Below are 22,236 nucleotides of genomic sequence, written 5' to 3'. Positions count from 1 at the left end.
ATAATTCAAAGACAAGAATTTCTAAGGCGGACCGTACCAATATCATCAGAAAGATACTTACTTGATTGATTTTATCCACTCCTCCTTCTCCTCGGGCGTAGGCGCCGATATCCTGTAGACCACATGGTTGCCCTCAACAACGCGTCCGTCTGCCTCAGTCTTGCAGGCTTTGATCACCTGGCCCTTGTGATTAGGATTGTATAACTCAAAACAGTTCTGGTGGAAGAAGAAAGAGCAGATAATTAGCTTTTCGCCGAGAAACGATTTCCATGCGACCAACGATTCTCTACTGAGGTAAGACTCACGGGTTTCCTGGGCTCCTCCACTTCCCTGATGCTGAGGTTCTCCAGTGGGATGATCCCACGAGGCTCTTTGTCCTAAAGGAGAGCAAAAACCGGAGAGGAGATTAAACAAACATGGAACTGGAAATTTGCGTTTATTAGGGATCAATAATCCGCAGAGGAAAAGGGGAAGAATAAAGTGACGATATAATGCTGTAAAAATTAACTTAAAGAATCAAAAGAGGGGGTTGAAATTCAGTTTGACATGGTCCGCCGGCTTTGAAATCAACCTCATGTTCTCTCCTCCGCGTGTCCTCACTGCTCAGATGTCGAAGCGGATAATGCGTATTTCCAGCAGTCAGACAGAGGACAGGGCGTAATGATAGTGTCCTGAAGGATAATACCGGGGTATGGAGAGGACACTGCTGATGCTGCAGTCAGCGCCTAAAGCCACTTATAAAAAAAAAAAAAAACATCTCCGGGTACAGGCACACAGTGGGATGATACCAAGCAATTAACGTCAAATTTAATTAGCAACAATTGGTAACATTTAAAATGGGACTGTAGAAATAATTTCCTCTACTATGAGTAGAAATCTTTCCTAAAATGCTTAAGTTGAGGATCTCTGTTCACCACATATTTTAGATGAATCCCTGCTGCAGCACAACTTAATCGAATAGGTGAGTTCCGGAGAACCCTGGAAATAAGCCATTTATTATAAGAGCATGCATTCAAAAAAAAAAAGTAAAAACCAAGCAACTGGACTTGCTTTCCGTAGTTGAAGACGTCTGGAGTAATGTGGAGTGACAAGCTTGGTACTCCACATTACTCCAGACTTTTTGAATTGAGAAAGCTAAACGTCTTCAACTACGGAAAACAAGTCCAGTTGCTTTGTTTTTTACTTTTTTTGGAATAACCATGACCTGGATGACTGAGAATCTTTACCAGCAAGAGCATGCATTGTTAAGAAACATTATCCTAAGCTTTAACAATGCCATGGAGCATCGTTCAGTCCATCAACGGCCTAGATGCCAATGGACGAGCCTCAGAGATCCACAGGTCAGGTGGGAGAACATGTTGACAGGACAACTATTAGTCGGCACGCCACTATTAGTCTGGCCTTTTCAGAAGAGTGGCGAGAAGAAAGCTGTTTTCTAAAGAAAGTCATTGAAAAGTCCAACACTGTACATGAACCTGGACACACCATCACTAAGCTGACCCATAATGGGGATGACAAAGCTTTTCTTAAGCAAGGACAGGGAAGCTGATCAGAGCTGATGGGAAGATGGAAGAAAACCTGTTAAAGGCCGCAAAAGACTTGATAGGGACTCTGAACATGCCATCAAAGCTGAATGGTTCAGATAAAAGTGTCTTCATGCTACAATAACCCCATCAAAGTCAAGAGCTAAATTCAATTAAGAATCTGTCAATATTTAAAAAAAAATGCTGATCAGAGGACTGAAAACCATCATTTTATATAGCACCTAATGGTGTTGGTCACTCACATAAAATTGCGATAAAACACAGTGACACGTGTGCTCGTTTTTAAAACACGTTTGCGGTTTTAATGGGACAAAGTGGGGAAAAGGTCAAGGTGTATGAAAACTTCTGGCAAGTAGAGCAGTGCCCCTCAGTACCTCAGCTATTTTTATAACCACAAAAGTGAGCGTAGCAAACTCATAGCATTCAAGGGAAGTGATTTGCTGCTTCTAATTAAAGACAATTAAACCTCCTGAACTCAATACCAGGTTCATGTTCTCCGCGGAAGACTCACCGTTGTGTATTCGAAGTAGTAGAGGCAGTTGTCCGTCAGGATGAACCACCTTCTCTTCCAGGTTTTCACTCGGCCCCCTGACAGGAAGAGACAGAGGAAACAGGAAGTGACACAAGGGCAGACTGGCTGTCTCCCCGTCAGGACAAGGAGCAGAATATGTGGCACTCTAATGAAAGCACACCCACAGTTTTGCTCGTTCTTCCTTACAACTCCATGGATACTTTAAATCAGTTCGCTTCTTTAATCCATTTCCCTCCGTTCAGTTTTGCAAACATGTAATGTGCCTGTTTCCCTTCAATACAATTAAAGTTTTTTTACTGCACCAACAGTATGCGTAAGGTAAGGAAGACGAGAATGCATGTTCTTGAAGTAAAATTCAAATGTTGCCCTCAATCTTTATTTCAAGGAAATCATGAATAAATTTAGACTAAAATCAGAGATCATGATCAATGAGTTTGGAAAGTAATTGAATATGTTAAAAAATACTTTTGCTGAAGGTCTTGGGCTGTATCTATCAGTGTGGCAGGGTAGTGGTCTGTTTAACGATCACTGGGGGGTAGGGAAATGAACGGTTACCAGATGATAACAAGAAAAAAGAAAAAGCAAGTCCACTTTGACTTTCAGAAGCTTTTATGCAGACTTTTTTGTTTTGTTTTGCAATTGCCACCTAAAACAGGGATTTCTCCAAACCTTAAGCTTAGTCAAACAATGACTCAAGCAGCTGTTACATTTTTTTTACCAACTTTGTGTATTCGTTCTTTTGTTATTTCAGAGCCAAACGATAAAATCTCTTTCGTTAACAGGAGACCCCCAGAGGCTGAAGCGAACCCAAAGTGGCGTTAAAAAAACTCCCCTAAAGGAGCACGCACCAACACAGACCTCGACAAGGCAACCAAAACCCCAAAGCAAGTATGCCACTTCATGTGTTAATTTTCTAGGAGGAAAAAAAACACAAAGGAACAGCAAGAATAAATGTCGGACATGCCGGTTCGAAGCAGATTTCAGCCTCTGGCAGCAGCTGTGGAACAACAGCAGAAATGTAAAGTAGAAACAAATATAAAGCTCTAATACCAGGACTCTAATGTCTTCTTGGTGCGTACAAAATTGCACCTACGGCGTAAAATACAAATCAAAATCTTGGGCCTCCTTTAATTGTGACTAAACTTTCTAGATTTTACTGCAGGATCCCATTACTCTCCGCAGGGCCAACCAAACATAATTAGAAAAGCTCTCCGCTTTCTCGCATATTAATTGAATCTGGCTGTTGAATTAGCCTGGACAAATTTCCATTCTGCACAAAGATGTACCAGAGAAAAATAAAGGAGGTATTTATTCCTCCGCATCCTCCGGGGGTTATTTTTAGAGAGTTAAATTAGAAGTATCCTTGTCATAAACTGGCACGTGGAACTGATAATTACCATAATGTAATCATGTTAGGTCTATGAGCCACACTGGAGCGCTTTGCGTTCGTGCTCACCGGCGAGATGAGACCACAGAGACGTTACACAGAGTTAGAGGAATGCGCAGGTCGAAGCCAGGTGTGTGAATGGGGCCATAAACCAAACCACCTGCAGTGAGTTTGCCCCTTAACCCATGAGAAAAAACTGCTTTCTGGCTACTAAACATTCTTTATGTTCAGCAATAAAACTCAGCGTTCACTAACAAACCTACATAAATGGTTATGTAATTTAAGAACGTAGGAACCCCGGGGGGCATCGGTTAGGTGATGAAGTAAACCTTAAATGAAAAACACATGATGCCATAAAGCATGAAATGACAAATGAGGACATGCAGACGTCCCGACGTGGAATTTATTCACAAACAAAACATCAAGTTCTTTCCAAAAGGAATTAGGAGCCTTTCAGAAACCCCAGAACTGCTAAATGATAACAGCACTACTTATTAAAAGGCAGTAAATTGGCTTAAGAAGAACTAATTAATTACTCCGATCATGTATAAGTAGGGGTGTTTTGGGAATAATATTCAGATGAAACTTAAAGTAATTATTTTACTCTGACTTCAGTTGCAGCAATAAAAGCCACTCAGAGCCGACAGCGATCACTGCAGAAGGCAGGAGGGGGATGCATGGGGGGGGGTCCCTGTGCATGTGGTATGCATTTCACAATTTTAGCCTGGGATCAGTAAATCCTTTATATATGTATTAGCATCAACACCCCCCCCCCCCCCCCACACACACACACACACATACACTCCTTATTCTCTGGTGCCGCCACTGATGACGATGCTCAGGTTTATCCATCTTTATTAGAAAAGACAGAGAAAAACTCTTTTGAGTAAAACCTCAGTGTCAAATTCATATGTTTGTGCTGATCTAGAAGGATGAAAATCAGTATATGGATGATGGGAAACATCCTCAAGTGCTATTTCTTCAACACATACAGACTGTTTTTCGCTTGATCTATTGTATCTATTAGCTTGATCCAGATCGGTGTGGACTGGAGTCCCTGACTGAACTCACACGTCAATATGTGTTTCTGTTGTTGTTACAATGATTTTTTTTAAAATGCATTTCTTTGAGAAATTAATTCACCTTCTGTGACACTCCTGACCCAATTGTAAAGCCAGCAAACAGAGCAACTCATGGCTTTTCTATGTTCTGTCCTATAATAAAGCCAGCTTAGTGTAGAATGGCTGTCCTTTAAGAATGGAAATTTACATGAACTTTTTCCCGAAATGGCGGCAATTTGCATCTGCACAGATAGATGGCAAACTACTAATGAAGCATTTTATTTTAGAAATCAAAAAATACTCAGACTTAAGTTTTCACACATTCACCCACAAAATCTTTAGGGTATTTATCCTTACGTGTTTTTACCCTTTATTTTGAAAGAGACCATACTGTCTGCTGCACGTTCTTTCTGTCAGTGGTTGGGATAGAACAGGTGAAACCCTACTTATTACATTTTATGATGTTTTATAACTTTTTCTGTTAGTTCTGCAGGATTACGGGGAACCAGTGCTGGGCTATAAGGACAGAAAAAAAACTATCAAAACCTATTGTCTGTATTGAATGATTTCAGATATTAGTAGTTTTAAAACAACAAGCTGGCCTCTGTTAAATACAAACCAAAGGAACACATTAAAAGGAACATTGCCAATAATTAATGTGATTCGTTCAAATATTGACATAATTACACTAAACATGCAATTCCCTTAAGCGTTGCAGGTCGTTACAAATTACAAGTAAATATTTACATTTAACAGGCATGTGACAAAAGTCACATGTACTATCTGTATCACCAAACTTTAAAGCCAAACTTTTTTTTTTTACCTCCATTAAAACTATTTTGAAATAAGCTAAATTATTGACGAGTCATATCAACATGAAGCCTTGCTCAGCTTTTCATTTTTGCCACACAATTTTAGTGTTTATTCTGACAGAGTATAACCCTAATCTGTTATTTAAAACAAACTCCAAACATTTTTAACCAATGCCACTTCACATTTACTTAAAAAAAGCTCCTGCTTCCATTTGGTCTGTATAGCAATACTCTTCACTTCCGTGTTGCGTGACAAGACTTTGCAGTTTAAGCTTTCGTGAGGAAAAAAATCCCCAGCTGTAAGGCAAATAAAATGCAAGAGTCAACAAATTAATTCATCCAGGATGTCCTTACACTCTCCCCGCAGCTGAACAGACGGAGACTCATGCTAACCTAATTTAAGCAGCCATCCTTCTCTGTCTGGGTTGAAGAACGTGTGCGTCAGGTCATTCCCATCGTCCTCCGGGATCTTAAAGGGTTCGCTCTTGATGCTGTCGTAGAGATTCTAGAAAAGAAAAGAAAAGAAGAGGGAAAAAATATATTTTACATCACATTTACAGCATCTGCAGAAATTCGCCAAGCCTTTAGAAACAACTCTGACACACTGAATGCTAAAAATGAGCTTTAGCCTAAAAACTCAAGAAGCTGGGAAAGTCTCGTTGTGCTTTTTTGAAAAATAAATTTAGATGTAATAGGATACACACATTAGCTTGATATATATGGGTAGAACTGTCTATTCTAATGTTTCTTAAAGTCATGTAGGTTTGCTGGATTTACAGATACCTTCACCGCCTCTTTGTTCTATATTCTTAAGTATCAATACATGAAAATATTTCTTGTCTTTACCAGGTACTTAAAGGTGAAATAAGCGAAACTTTAATAATTTAGATAGAAAGAACTATGGTATCACGTCACACACCATCTCTCTGTGTTGTTCTGCAGTCTCTTATTCACAAAGCCAGGCTGGCCATGTGTACAAGTACGTCCTTGAGAATGGCTGCCACTCAACGCTTAGTTCCTGTCTGCCCATAAATTGCCACCGCCGCATTCACTTGACCACAAAAAACAATGGTCTTTGGCAAAGACGTTGTCAGATAAGGAAAGAGACAAAACGAGGGTTAGCATTGGCCTCACGTTTCTAAGGTGGAGAGCATAAGCAGCTCCAGTTTGACTCGGAGCTAGCTTTTCTCCTCTGGACAGGTGAGTAACAGCATGAAGTCACATGTTTGTTGGTGTTACAGTCTTGTTAGACGTGTGTTGCCATGTTGATTCGATTCAATGTAATGCTATCATTGTGGCATGAGGGTTAATTGTTGGAGTTTGACCAGCAATGTGAGTGTTACTGTTCTGTGAGGCGAGTAGCCGGAAGCCCAGCTAACACTGTTAGCGTTGTTCGGTCCGGCAGCTTTGTGAGATGTTCGCTATGATTCTGACATACATTCAGGGAATTCTTTTTTTTTTTTTTTTTTTTTTTGACAAAAAATTTAAATTTGAAGCGAATAACTGGTCTGGTGCTTAGATTTTGGATGTAAAGAGGCGTGGGTTGCCACACATCTTGTTTTGGTCTACAGATAGTGCTCAACAGCACACCTAGTGGTGGAATTTCATTTATTGCTCCATTAAGTAATTAAATCATAACCCAAATTGTGTTAAAACCCAATAGATTCATCTCTCTCATCAATAAATAAAATGAAGCCAAAATCTTACTTCAACAAGTGTGAATATGTTTTTCTATTCTGGTGTTTATGCAATTTGCAATATCTGAATTTTCACCCACTGCCAGAGTGTAAGGACATCAGCAATATTCTCAGAAAAGCAGCTGCTGCTTCCCCAACAATCTGGGGAAAGTTATAAGACAATTTCCAAACTATTTATATTTCATCATTTCACAGTGAGAAAGAGGGTCACAGACAGCAAACACAGAATAAAGCTGCTAGTCTTTCACAGAGAGGACATTCCTACAAATATACCACTAGGTCAGACTGTCCAATGCTCCGAGAAATTGCAAAATATAAGAGTCAGACACTATAGGCATGTCATTAGATGGCAATTAAAAAGATACAACTAGTGTGGATTATCTAGAAGAGCTTATCTAGAAAAACTTGTGGACCAGATTCACCAGCTTAAAGTTTTAGCTTTGAAGGACATGGGTAAATGTGTCCAGTCATAGAAACTAAATAAGTCACCATCCTCACCCTGAGTAGCTCCTCTGGGAGATCCCCTCCCTCGTTGATGCCTCTGTTCATGGAGATGAAGCGCTCCACTGGGGGCTTGTCTCTGACGTTAGGATTGTGAAGGCTGGTGTTCAGCATAATAATGGCGAATGAGAGGACGTAGCAAGTATCTGTGGAGGAAATAGGACAGTTTCACACATTTTTCTTGACTTTGGACGCCGATCACTCCACACATAATACTAAGTATTAGCAAACAAGACTAGCAATGGACACGTTCATGGCAGAACCCTTTTACACATTGGTGAATATTGGAAGACCTTTTATCACTGCCTGTAATATGATCAAAGCCCTGTCCTCAGCAACATAAGTAGCAAAAAAACAACTAATTAATTACAATAACTATCTGCTTAAATGGTTGCAACATGACTATGATCAATGAATGGTTTATTAAAAATATAATATATATGGACATTTTTCTAACTTCCTGCAACAGCGAACTGAACTGCAACACTAACGATAGCCTACAGGTAAACTAAAGCAACAAAGAGATTCAGTTCCTGTTCATTCCTACCGTCCCCCCTTATTAATGTTGATACTGATACTAATAGTTTAATCAGAATATCCACTTATGAGTGGAAAAGTGGTTCTCACTACTGCTTTATAAGTTATGTCCTTTTACCAACCCAAGGGGGGTTGCACCCTATATTATTATAGATTACATTACAGCAGCATGTTCAAAATGGCATTGAACAATCTTGTGTGCCTCATCTACACAGAGCACTGGATCGAAACAACTAGTTGTTGTAAAACAAGAATAGAAGTGATGTGAGTGTGTTTGACAGATGTTTACGAGTTAAATCTGCAACAAACTTTTTTTTTAAACAAATTAAGGGATTTGTCTAATAGAAACTGGAGCATAATCGGCAAAGAAAGGCCCAGTTTTCTTGACATAACTTCATAACTTTCCCTGGCGATTATAACTCGACTTCATCCATCCACACACTAACGGCCCCCAGTCAACATCCTCTGCACTGTGATTTATGACGCTGTGCGCTCCGTTCTCGAGAAAAAGGCCGATAACGTAGTCAGAGTGTGTCGGTGCATCAATACTGATGACCTGAGCTGCCACCCGAACACAGGGGGCTGCAGACGGGGTGCAACGAGACGAGACTGCGCTAATGACCGCCATTGAGCAGAGATCGATATCACTATAACTGCTGGAGACGCAGACGCTGATTCCACAGAGGTCAAGGAGAAAGCTGCTTATAAAGCAACACGTTGACGTCACCTGAAGATTTGTGAAATTATGCCTGACGGAGACTGAAAGAATAATCCGCTTTTCTGAGAGTGGATGTCTATATATTTGTGAGAAAAAAAATCAAAGGCCAGCTTCGGCCACAGTAAACTGTACACTTCACATCCAGGTCTAGTGCTCTACTGGGAACTAAAGAGTCAAAACAATTGATTTGAGTGTGCAGAGGTCTCTCTGGCTCAAGTTATCCATCCACACCGAGTCATGAGAAGGCTGGAGCGTGTACGTACCTGTGGACTGAAAGACGCCGGGATTGCACTGGCAGTACCTGGAGGCAAACGCCTCCATCATGCGATCAATCTTTTGGGCTTCACCAGGAAGTCTGAAGCTCCACAGAAACTGCCTGCAACAGCAGAAACCCGAGACATCGTTAGTAAGCCCACTCTTTGTATTTAGATACATCATTGTTTGACAGAAGTTCCATTTTGTTGTGGCTTTAAAAAGTCCCACGCTCTTGAATGATGTTCTGATGCTGGTGAAAGCAGCTGTGTGTAAAAGCCAGAAGGAGAGTTAATACTGTGTTAATGTTACCATTTAGTCATGTTAAACAAAGAAAGGTGAGCTGTTAAAGCTAATAAGCTAGGCCATGGTGCCCATGTGGCTTCTGTGAGGGTGTTTTGTTATATTATCCATAAACATTTTTTACAGTCCTTTGCAGCTTTAGTTATCTTATTAAATCTGCATTATTTACGACTTGCTGTACTGATGTTTTTTTCCCCCCCTGTATTGTTATTAGAGACCACAGCAAATAAATCAGCCAAACATTGGATATCGGTATCCGTGTTCTTTTACGGGAGTACGGTACAAACCCCGTGTCTTGCTGGTCTAGACCAGTTAATCCAACGAGGCAACACATTCTCTCCGTGTTAGTCATATATTTTTTATACCACAACAAACAAGAGTTGCTTGCTAATTAACAAATCTAGTATATGTCTGACCTAATTCTATACACCAAGAAGAGTTAGAAACTCAACTGGGCCTGTTTTATTTGCAGCATTTTGTACGGTAACAAATAAGAATGAGCAGTTTATTGACACAACAATGTAAAAAAAACATTTTATGTTGGACAAGTTTCAAAACATGATGAATGGTGAAACATTGAAGATGTTTAATAAGCCGATTACAGGCCCATAAAAAAAAACAGGTAGGTGTGTGACCATAGTGACTTGCACAAGTATTCACACCCTTGGAATTTTATTCAGTTTGTCACATTATAACCACAAACCTTCAGTGCTTTATTATTTTTTGTTTTTTTTAATAGGTCAACATAAAATAGTGTATACTTGGGACATGAAAGGATAATTACACACTTTTTAAAAAGTAGTTAAAAAAAGTGTGGCGGGGATTTGTTTAGAGACCTTTTTTTACTCTGATACCCCAAAATAAGTACAACCACCTGCCTTTGGAAAACACACTTAGTTTGTAAAGGCCTCAGAGGTTTATTAATGAATCATCAGCCTCGTGCAAGACCCAGGAACACATGGATGGAGTTGGCCATAAATTTAAAGCAACCATCAGTGCTTTGAACGTCTCACAATACGCCGTTCAGTCCATCATCCAAAGATCTAAAGAGTACGGCACAACTGCAAATCTAGCAAAACATGGCCGTCCTCCTAAACTGACGAGCTGGGCAGGGAGACGATAAAACAGAGATGCAGCCAAAATGGCCCATGACGACGCTGCAGGAGGTACAGAGACCTTTTTACAGCAAACGTGCAGTAAAAGGTCAGATAAGACTAAAACGAAACTTTTTGCCCTAAATGCAAAATGCTATGCGTGATCAACGACTAACGGCAACAAAGATTATCTCCATGGTAAAACACGGTGATGGCAGCATCATGCTGTAGGGAGGCTTCTCTTCACCAAGAGAAGCTTTTCTGTCCCAATGAGCAGGTCGATGCTGCAAAGCACAGGGCTATTCATTAAGAAAACAGGTTAGAGGTCGCAAAAGATTTGAGACTCCAAACCTAAATCCAATTAAAACATTTATGGCAAGAGTAGAAATTTCCCCCCTTCAAGAGTTTCTCTCCTTCTAATCTGACTGAGCTTTAGCCATTCTGGGAGCCAAAATCTCAAAGTGTACCAATTTAGTAGAGACAATCCCTAAAAGACTTGCAGCTGCAATTAAAGCAAAGGGTAAACAAATATTAAGTCAATTTATCATTTTCCTTCCACCTTATGGTTATTAACTACTTTGTGTTGGTCTGTCACATTAAATCTCTAATAGCTCATGTTTGAGGTTGTCACAGGTCAAAATGTAAAACAACGTTTCAGAGGTATGATAATATTTATATGGCATATGGGGCAGTTTAACACTTTTCACAGGGATAAGAGTCATTATTTATAAAATGATACCTCAGACTAAGTTCTGATGTACTGTCTACTGATGTTGATTTTCAAATCTGCTCTGAAAACCCATCTATTCTGATTAGCTTTTGACATATCGTGGCAGAGCTCACCTTATTCATTCTATTCACATTTTTTTTTTACATCTTTTAAGTGTATTATGTTTTACTCAAGTTACTTATAACATTCTTACGTGTCTATATTATATTTTACTCTAGTTGATTAACTTATTTTCTGTGTTTATCATGCATGCTGTTGATTTTTGTTCAGCACTTCGGTCAGCCGTGCTGTTTTTAAAATATTACAACTAAAGTTGGCTTGGCTTGATGTTGTGATTAGACTTGTGAAGTTTGAAACTGCAGTAACGATTACTTGTACTGATCGAAAAAGCCACTTCGTTTTTCAATATCCAACACCCCATGAAAATACCAAACTGAAGTGTGACCCAGTGCCTTTTATTATTTTCTTTATTATTTTCTCATCTCACCTTAAGGCTTGAACAAGGTTGAGGTCTGCAAATTCATGAAGCTCCACAAATGCCTGAAGAACCTTGATGTTAAAGTCATCCCTGGGAAGAAAAAAAATAGCAACACACACCACAGATTTATAATATTTACTTTGCATACTTCACATACTTCACATACATATAAATTAGTTTGCAGGACAAAATGGAGACGCTTCAGTGTTTATTTTTCAGAAATGCACAGCGGTGCTTTTTGGGACTTTTAGAGAAAAAGTCAAATCCTGCAGCAACAATTTCAGCTGCAAAACCGGGGAGATGTCTTAGCCAGGCACTATGGCATCTGCATTTTGACAGCTCTACTCCTGCCCCAACCTCTTTCATATAAAAACCACATGTCCTCTCAGCTTTTTTTTTCTTTTTTTCATGCTTTTTTTAGTTGCTCCGTCTCCTGTCAAAAACTCTTGCTTCATACATTCAAGCTACTGACTTCCAGGAGAGTTCTGGCTGGGTGAGAGCACAGGCAAGCAGAGCTCACAGAAAGACAGGAAAAGGAAAAAGGAAGGTGGAAAGAAAGCAGAGGGAAATCTGGAGAGTTTACCGTTCTCCTAAGTAGTCCCCAATGACTGTTTTGTTGAGCCCTTCGCCTTTGTAGAGGAACTGTGAGATGTCCTCTGGGGTGTTCTGCAGAAGATCATTCTCCAAAAGAAACTGGATTCCCTGTCGAGATATTACTCTCAGTTGTAGACTGCGGTGTGTTTTAAGAACTACAATGAATTGCTGCTGTTTTGTTTTTTTTGCATAATTTAAATCAAATCTTACAAATAAATTTAAAAGCTGACTATACGTACATTGGTTCGGAAGTCTCAAAAGTTTGCAATCTTGCCTCACCTTTTTGGGATCCATGTTGAATTTTTTCCTTCCCATGGCGATCTGTTTGTTTCTTTGTGAGGTTTTGCTGCAAATAGGAAGTAAAAACTAAATTATTAGGGAAGAGAAATTGGATAATGATCAAAATCAGATGATTTTCAGATGATCGGCCCAGACTGGTAAATCAAAAATCAAATACTTTTTATGACAAGTGAAAGCATAATTTCAAAGCACTACCAGGATATAGTGAACACAGCACAATTTGCTGTATATTTTGTTACTGACTATAAAGACTAACTTTTTCAGTATGAAAGAGTCACTTAAAAAGGAAGTCAGATGAAGAACAGTGATGTAGTAGACTAACACTACATTTTTCCATCCTTTTTAACATATGTTGACTACTTATATTCGCTGACTAACAGCTCCAATTTAAATGGCTGAATACATTCAAAACATGTTTTTCTGTAATCATTTTGTCTTTCAAAATAGTAAAACCTGTTTTATCTGTTTTACACAAAGGGTAAATGATTATTAAAAAAAATCATGAATGAACGAATGCTTATAGCCTCCTTCATAAACTGTGTTACTAAGGGAAGCAGTTGGCTATTAACAGAATATGTGAGAAGCTATTAAAAGAAATATATTTTTCTTTGAAATTTTAAAATATGTCTGTGGTTCGTTCAGATGGAAAAAAGCAAGAGAGAGCGAAACTTTCAGAAGATAACTGATTGGAGTACAGCAAAGTTGTTCTGTGTCATTCTTTTGAGCTGTCTAGTTGTGTCTGCCGTGCAGGATTTGAAAATGTTCGCCCTAAAGGTAACGGGCAAAAAAACCCCACCAAAACTCAAGTTTAGGTCATGCTAGTTGTGATAAACCCTGTTTAAGTTTGTTTTCACCCGAACAAACTTCTAGATCTGATTTCAAAAGTCAGCTCCAAAATCATTTTGTCTTTGAATAAAGATAGACATCCTGGGTCACAGCAATCTGTACCCCGCAGAGGAAAGCTAAAATAGAAAACATAACAAAATCAGCCACCAAATCCTGAAGAGTGCATTTATCAAACGTCAGCTGGGTGTGAAGTTATAACAGGCTGATGTGTTTGCTCTGCAGGTCAGTTTGTTGTGTTTTCTAGGCTTGACTATGGCATCAAATACTGAGTTTACAGACGCTACAGAAGTGATATTAAATACTCTAAGGGCAATTCTGTGACAGCTGTAGGTTTTTACTTGTGTAAAAAAGCAATCGCATCTCTCATCCCATCATCTCAACTTTTCCTGCTGTGGTTTGGAAAGAATATTATTCCCCATGTTATTGCTATAATCCCTTCGAAAACACACCAAATAAATCCTTTGGGGAAATTTGCACCTTTAAATTTCAGTGGATGCTCTCAGCGCTCCCCTGTGCCCAAAATAACCCGAGCCCAGTTTTAGCAGCACCTGAGACACAAACAGCCTGAAACACGGCCGTGCTCCACCTCATCGGCCAATCACAGGACAGCGTCTGCATAAAGACTGTTTGACTACTGTTTAGGTGGGGGCCTGCTTCACTTTACTAATCAAACAATGGAGGATTAACACGGGAACACAAAACATAAAACAACAGGTGTGACGATGGCTGCAAAATTACCTGTTTGACAAAAGAGCACAGCAAGTAGAACAGATCCTGAACTAAACCGCTGATAGTTATGGGGGAAAAAAATAAGCTGCTAAGCTGATAAAATAGAACCAGCTGCCCTTTTCACCTAATTTTAAGATGAACATCCTCTTGCGTCACGGGATATTAAAGGACAAAATGAAAAACACAAACCTTTCCTTAGGGATTCTGGAAAACTGCTGATGGCCCTCATAATTCTCACATTTTAATTAGTAAAGCATGACCCAGAAAAGGTTGTGATACGATTCATCCGAGTTCTTATTATCCCTAGCTTAAGACTCAAATGAATTCAGTTTGCTGTACAGTACAGAAGTACAGTAATTGCCCAATAAACATAGAAATTATAGCAAAAGGAACCCGATCTCACCTCTCCCCGACGCAAGTCAGCTGTTCAATCTCGTTCATCACTTCAGCGATCTCAAATTTCAACCGCTGCAATGAAAAAAATAAGGAATCGGTCAGCAATTTCATAGACATACGTATTTGATCCATGCTAACGCAATATGCTGGGGCTTGGAAGTAAAACTAAGTGACTAAATTAAGAGGCTACAAGTGGCATTGGTTGGTAATGTCTGTTAGATGCAGTCTGCATGCAAGGAGAAGCAGCATGCAGGGTTTAATGCAATGCAATATCGTGTTGCATGATGTCAGCGGAGTTCAAAAATGTACTGTCCATGTCTCGCATCCATTACATTGATATATTTCATCTAAAACCTCAGCTCTTAATTGTAGCCAAATGAAAGATGTCACTTACTTCGATGTCATCGAGAAGCTCTTTTTTCCTGCGTCGTATGTTCGAAAGCTCATCTCTCTCTTCCAAAGACAGATCCTCTGGCACTAGTGAAAAAAAAATAAAAAAAATAAGAGTGGGGGAAAAAATGAAACGACATGCGAGTGAGAGAGAGGGACTGGGTTAGGATGATGGATTAAATGAATTCATCCTCTCAACCAGCCAGTCAGAGTCACGGGGATTACGCCGTGGCAGTGCATACCTGGTCAGCGAGTCCATCTGAAAGACATTACATACGACCTAAATTATTGTGACGACGAACGGAGGCGCCGTTCCATTTTTAAATCAATGGTTAAATACAGCAAACAGACTGGAAAAGAGGAGGCTCTGGAGTATCACGCTGTTTCTGCAAATTTGATCTAACCCAGCGGGTGGTTGCTCTGTTGAGGGGAACACATTTTGGCTTTTGAGCCAACGAGCTCATAGTATCGCCGTATGAAGTATAAACCGTGCCTTGCACAAGAATCGATGCCCCCCTTGAACTTTTCACAGCTTTCCTTTCCCTGCTGACGACAAGCTGCCACTTCCATCTTCCACTAGGGGGTGGGCTGTTTGATTGATTTGCACCTTTAGTTTTAAGCCACATCTAGTGTTGTTCTTATAATCAGAGCAAGTTCTTCATCTTTGCTGTGTATTTTGCATCTCTTCTGGCAACCTAAATTGGAATTTTTGTGGCTTTATTCCTGACAATGGTTCCCCAAAGGCCAGATTTCGGGACTTTATGACTGATTACTAGCATAATACACCGTTTTCTGAAATATTATGATCAAATCTGGAATAATTTTGAACAATCTTCCATAAAGTAGTAGAAACAGTGGTGACTGTTGTTTAAAGAAATGAAGAAGCCGACACATCTTCATATGGGTTTGAATAGGTGAACGGGTATTTTATCATAGCTTTAGAGGCCCGCCTGGGGAAATGAGATGGTCCTGGTTGATTCGGCTGCTTCCTCGTCTCCTAAAAAAATATTTTGTGTACAATGACGAAGATTTGAGGTCCGAGAGGTTCCACAACAAAAAGTGGCTTGAAAGAATATTCAAATTTGAACTGACCGGGAAGGAAAAGGGAGACTTCTAGCAGGAAGCAGGAAAATACAACATCAATGTTTAATCAGGAGTGGTAAATAAAAAGTTTAAATATTACATGACTTTAACAACTGATTATTAAAGTCCAGGGAACTTTATATCACTGTCAGCATTCAGCTTTATTTTACAAAACGACCTAATCATGTTTTACATTTATAGTCAGACTATGTGACCTCTGAGACCTTAACTTTAAAAGGACGAAGCAACACTGTGTAGGAGTAAGCGCAACTAATGAAATAATGACATCAAATCTATTTACTTCAAATGTCAACGAAAATTTGCAAGGGTTTAACTTTTCATATCTTTTTTTGCATGGAAGTTGTCCACGTTTTATATAATAAAACTTTACATATCCTCACATACATATAAATTAGTTTGTAAAGCAAATGGCTATCGGAGCAGCAGCCCCCTTTCCATAGCTGAAGGAAAATTACTTAAGTCAAGAGAAATGTTTCTCACTCAGTGGTGAAGACCATAACATTTATTTAAGCAGCCCCCAGTTCTGGGGGAGGAACTGAACCTTCATCTTGTTTTTTTCTAGGTTCATTACTGTAAAATCCCTTTGTTACACACAGCAAATTTGGTATTCTCAGATTATCTAAATTGAAATCAAGATTATTTAAATGGAGTATGCTGAATAAAACGTGATTAGATTTATATGTGTTATTTTGAGCAAAACTTAAGAAAAAATGGGCTTTGGGGAGTTGGTCCTTGCACGGTTTAAAAATGTTTCAATCAACCACATACAAGCTAGTTTTAGCACTGCAGCACAGCTAGGTGCTACAGGAAGTCGGAAGGCTAATTGGTTTAAAAACTGACAGTATAGTTACGTCCCATCTATCAATGTGGTGACCATTCAGGCAAAAAAACGTGTGATGTGTTCAGTAGTGTCCAAAGTCAAATTGCTGATGACCTTGCTTTGATATTGGTAAAAAAAAATGAGCCCCACATCGTTCACAGAAAGGGTAGGCATGTGATTTGGTACAGAAACATCATCGCTAAATTAAAACCTTTAAGCAATCACACTTTATTATGCCAATGAAAAAAAATCTGCATGAATGTCAGACTTATCAACAAGTTGCTACTTATATAGATAGAGCTCCTGTCTTAGCCTAAAAATTCCTACCTAGGAGTTTTATGCTAAGACAGATTCAGGTAACTGCTGAGAGCGACTCAGAGTAAAGAGATGACAGATGTGGAGAACTTCGTACATTGGTCAAGAATACACATCTTAAAATTGGCTTGAAGTAGCCACATCAATCTGCCACGCTCTCCAAACTAAAATATATAACTAAAGAACTGGAACCCAGAGAATATAATAGTACAGAGTACATTACAGTATTTCAACCCCAATGCTAATCATCTTGGGGTTTGCAGATAAAAATGGGGAAAAAAACCCAACCCTAATTAGCATATATGAAATGCCCTGTACGTAGCTTCATTCATTCATTCCCCTGTCTCTGAATCCCCACATCATGATGTGGCCACCTCCGTGTTTCAGTGTAGTAGTGTCGTCCACCAACAACAATGTTCTGCACGAAGACCAGCGAGACACATTTTGGTCTCAGACAAACGTCTAATACATGTTGGCTGTGGCCTCTGCAGGGCTTGCAGGGTAAATTTGTAAGGCATTGTGTTTACACTCAACTGGTGGACATCTGGCAAGGCTAGCTCCCTCAAATATTGGCTTACTGATAGTCAGCTGTCACCGACCCCTCTTTTAGGGTAATCAAAGCTGTGGAGAGCCTCACATCATTCAACGCGGTTGCTTCACCGTGCGTGCTCAGAGCATTAAGTACATATTACATATACAGGGCATGCAGAATTTACATTTCACACACATTACATTAATTTCACTCCACACAGAAAGTCCCAAAGGCCACCTACTTATCCCTCATTTTGCCGTGCCATATCAACCTCCCCCCCATTAACCCCTCAGAGGACCTCCCCTTCGCTCCTCTGCACATCAGAAAGAGAGAGCTAACAGGAAGTAGGTCATTTTCACATGGAGGCAAACCAGATTGCGCTTCTCCTACGCCGTTTCCCACTATCACTCACATGCACACACTCCCCCTCCATCTCACTTTCTTTGTCCGCCTCCACTCTGGTGCTTGAAGTGGGGGTGAGCGCAGATTCAAATCCCCCAGCTAAATCATACCACTAAGCAGCTTTACAATCCAGGCACACACCCCCATGACAGTAAATAATGGTGGAAAAAAAAAGGACAGTTATTTCCTTTCCTCTGTATCTATCTGCTGTATCCCTTTTTCACATCTTCTGACTCAATCCCCCTTCTTTGTCTTGCGCTGTGACAGAACGTGACAGAAGTAGCATGGATTATTATTATTATTATTCAGGTTATTATGTTTGAAGGGCATGAAGGAGAGCAGATAACTGGGATAGACTTCGAGATTCTCAAGCTCACCAATGCTCAAAGTATGGACAACTTAGAAAAGGCATATGAGAGAAGTAAGTATAATTTATTTTAAAAAAAACATCTATATAACAGATTCACAGAGAAAAGCAGAGTTGGCATTAGATTATCTGTACACTAAATGTAAAGTGGGCCAAGAGTTAATGGCTTATAAATGCCAAGTCTAATAAGAAATGCAAGACCGATGACTCACTGTTAATGTGGAAAGATGTCAAATGAGCTCTTTAAGTGGCCTGACTGCGGTGACGAAAATCTTGTTTCGCCTTGAAAGCCATGACAGGCTTTACGGTTGTCCTCTTTTATGTTTTTATTGACAAAGGCACATTCCTAATTAAATAACAGAGCTGCAATTATATTGTTACATGTGGATTACTAGTCCATTCTCACATGATTTCCCATATTTTTTTAAAGAGTTGAGCTTTTTATGTTGATGCATGTGATCCTGGGGAAGAGGTTTTTTTTAACCCTTTATACAGTATATTTTTATCTGTTCCATCTTTAATTGTGCTTGTCTGGCCATCCATAGAGTACTGAGGTAACCCTTCATTATGCTTTTCCTCAGCATCACCCTGAGGGGAAATGAGCTCCGTCCAGAGGGTTGTGCATCTGCATCAGGAATGTGCCCAGAAAACCTCCATAAAAACATGTCAAGAAGGTATCCCAATCAGAGGCCCAACGACGCAGAGGAGGAGCAGCTCCACTTTGAGCCTCTGGATGACTGAGTATCCAACACTATATCTAAGGTAGCCACCCTATGTATTTCAGCAGGTTGTATCTGGAATGTTGTATTTATGGTCATAATCCACATCTCATGACCATATATGAAGAATAGAAAGCAAACAGACTAATAAATCAAGAGTTTGGTGTTTCGGCTCAGCTGTTTCAGCACTATGAAAGGCCGGAGCTGTGCCTGCAATATTGCATAAAAGGCCGCAATCTGTCTCCCGCTTCATTATACCATCTCTCATGACCCAGACACAAAGATACTTGAACTCCTCCACGTTAGTCTAGGGCAGGGGTTGGCAACCCGCGGCTCCGGAGCCGCATGCGGCTCTTTGATGCATCTGATGCGGCTTATCTGTTGAAAACAATTATGTCGCGGAGCTGTGTACCTCATTCAGGCAGTCGTCAATGCTGGCTGACGAACACTCCTCACCAGTTGGTGGCAGTAATGCGCACTGAAAAGATGTTTGCCAACTGCCAATGAACTCAAGAAGAAGAAATAAGGCTTGCTGAGTGGCTGCAGAGCGAAATAAACACAGTGAGCGCAGAGAAGGCGGCATTTTCAGATGCTGTTTTTTTGTAATTAATTCTACAAATGACAAGGGGACCACGGTAACACAGGACCTAAAATAACATGGAGTCATTGATGAGGGTGAAGAGAGCTAAACAGCAGGGTAAGAGTCGTTTCTATATCTGACGTTTGTTCATTTTCAAAGTGAGGAAAAGCTAACAGCGCTGGGCTCAAGGCTGTGAGCGGAGTCCTAAGCGGCTGAAGTCGAGCTTCAGGAGCCGCCTGAACGTCTGATAGCTCGTCTAATGCAACTGTTAGCTTGTTAGCTGGTTAATGACAGGAGCTCGTTTACGTGCGTAACTTTCCCGGATGTGATTAAAATGTGTTCGGATTAAAAGAAAAGTATTCTGAAAGTACCGTTTATATGGGATGATAATCAAATAATCCAACCATGACGTGTGTTTACTCGCACCAAGCTTTATTCAAAATAAAAACTCTGACATTAGCAGAGTTGATGATTTCCATAAAACAACAGTAGAAGTTTTGTACTTCGTACGGGAAAAAAAAAAGGCAAAGATGCGTTGGTTCTGCTCGGGGTCCATTCTGTCGCAAAAAAATTTGTTATATGCAGTGTGATTTAATTTAAAATTTCAAAAGGGTTTTATGGCTCCCAGTGTTTTCTTTACTGTGTGAAACAGGTCCAAATGGCTCTTTGAGTGGTAAAGGTTGCCGACCCCTGGTCTAGGGTTCCCTCAAAAAACTTTTGCCCTCAGGACCCTGAAACATTTGAGAAGAATATTCTATCCCTCTGTGCCTAGCCAGGCAGCTGCATTTTAGAGAAAAAAAACTGTGTTTGTGAGCTGGTAGCTCTCGTTTACAGTTCTTGCGAGAGAAACAAGCAACCAGCTCTATTACCTCTACTTTGTAAAAAGTATAAATGAACAAGCTCAAAGTCACTTTATAATAACAAGTGTTGTAGAGATCCCTTTTCCTCTCTGTCATCAGAGTCTTTAACAAACGTGCAACAAATCATGATTTTCTTTTTGGGTTACTTATGGTTGTAACATACATATACATATATGTATGTATATGTATGATATCAGCATCTCTATTTTTGAGCAATGAGAGGCGATCGATATAACATCTGCATCTCTGTGCTATTATGAAGCTGTTGAGCAAAGGGGGGGGGGGTGGCAACAGTCTTAAGACCACATCATAAGAAGAAGAAAAAAGCTAAGAAGAAAACAGCAAATATTAACAATAGTGCTTTTGTGAAGCCATGAGTCCTACTGTTGTGTGGAAAAGTCTGTGCAGATATGTAGAGAGAGCCAGGATTGTGACATAAAGGGCGGGTGACTATGTTGAACGTTGTCATCATATTTAACGTGAACAACAATGTGATGAACGTCTGGTTTAAATTTCTATCACCCTGAAGAAAGAGAATTTCTGTGTTTGGTATTTCTATACAGGGAGAATTCACCAAAACAACCCCCCCCCCCCCACCCCCACCCCCCCTTACACCAAGAGTGGCTTGAATACACAAACACCTGTGCCAAAAACTGTGGTTGGCCCTGAGTGAAGAGACGCCCCAAGGAGGAATCATAAGTTGCGGTGCCAATATTTCACAGACGTAAGAGGCAAAGGTGAGATGATGGTACTCAAACAATGCCAGTGTGTGACTTCTGGACAGAGAGTGTGAGAGTGTTTAGGTTTATTGGCCACAGCAAAGTTCAAGGACAAGAAGTCTACAGGCATGTACTGGCAGCCTTTTTTCCTTCTTGCCCTCTATTCCCCTCTGTACCTTGAAGCGGATGAAAGATGTGTGTGTGCGTGTGTGTTTGTGTGTGTGTGATCAGTAAATACGTGTAAATGAAGATTAGCCTGGTTTATAACAACTTTACACTTCGATTGAAGTAAATGCTCCAGGTGTTTTTTTTTTATTGGCTTTGTTGATGTATTATCTCAGAAACCAATTACAGTGCTAAGAAATAGATTAAACCCCTAGTTGTTCAATGGAAAAAGACAACAATTTATCTCAGATTGAACTTCAGATTAATTGATAGTAAAGTACAAACTTATTTACTGAATTGCAAGGTACTATTATTTAACGAAGCAGTAATATACAGTACATCCACGTAATATCCGAATCGATCTTGGTGTTTTCTCTTCCTCAAAAGGCCTGGCTAAATGCTTTGCTAGATGTCATCCGGTACCCAACTGTGCATCTGACTAACTTAGAGAATATTCTAGCGTAACCAAAAGTCCAATAACAGCCACTAAACAAGTCAGCTCAATTCTGATTAATCCCTCGGATCTGTCATACTGGCCCTCGGATAAAGTTGAGGAGGGCAAAAAGTTTCGAAAACAGAACGCCACCTGTTAAGAGAGACGCAGGGGAGGCTCCTAGTGCCAAAGAGAAAAGAAAACTAAATACCAAAGAGTGAAAGGGGAACAAATACCAGCCCAGTGGTCATCTTCACACTCTTTGAATCTATTTTTCTTGTTTCTTGGCTTCAGCTAAGTTGCCTCATAATGCAGTAAT

General features: G+C 40.0%; 1 protein-coding gene across 2 annotated transcripts in view; it reads right to left on the bottom strand.

The window, feature by feature from the left end:
• The window catches only part of LOC105929994 (cytohesin-3), a 45,596-nt gene that overhangs the window by 5,697 nt on the left and 17,663 nt on the right, over positions 1-22,236 (bottom strand). For both annotated transcript variants that reach the window (XM_036148050.1, XM_036148049.1), the window contains 11 exons: positions 14,906-14,988; positions 14,519-14,583; positions 12,520-12,586; positions 12,230-12,348; positions 11,656-11,736; positions 9,053-9,165; positions 7,532-7,680; positions 5,730-5,841; positions 2,056-2,132; positions 306-377; positions 62-216 (listed from right to left, as the gene is read on the bottom strand). In XM_036148050.1, the coding sequence (XP_036003943.1) occupies positions 62-216; positions 306-377; positions 2,056-2,132; positions 5,730-5,841; positions 7,532-7,680; positions 9,053-9,165; positions 11,656-11,736; positions 12,230-12,348; positions 12,520-12,586; positions 14,519-14,583; positions 14,906-14,988 (1,093 nt within the window). The remainder of the gene's footprint in view (positions 1-61; positions 217-305; positions 378-2,055; positions 2,133-5,729; positions 5,842-7,531; positions 7,681-9,052; positions 9,166-11,655; positions 11,737-12,229; positions 12,349-12,519; positions 12,587-14,518; positions 14,584-14,905; positions 14,989-22,236) is intronic.

This window comes from Fundulus heteroclitus, chromosome 16 (assembly GCF_011125445.2).
Source record: "Fundulus heteroclitus isolate FHET01 chromosome 16, MU-UCD_Fhet_4.1, whole genome shotgun sequence".
Classification (NCBI taxonomy): Eukaryota; Metazoa; Chordata; class Actinopteri; order Cyprinodontiformes; family Fundulidae; genus Fundulus; species Fundulus heteroclitus.
This window is presented reverse-complemented; position numbering and strand designations above follow the sequence as displayed.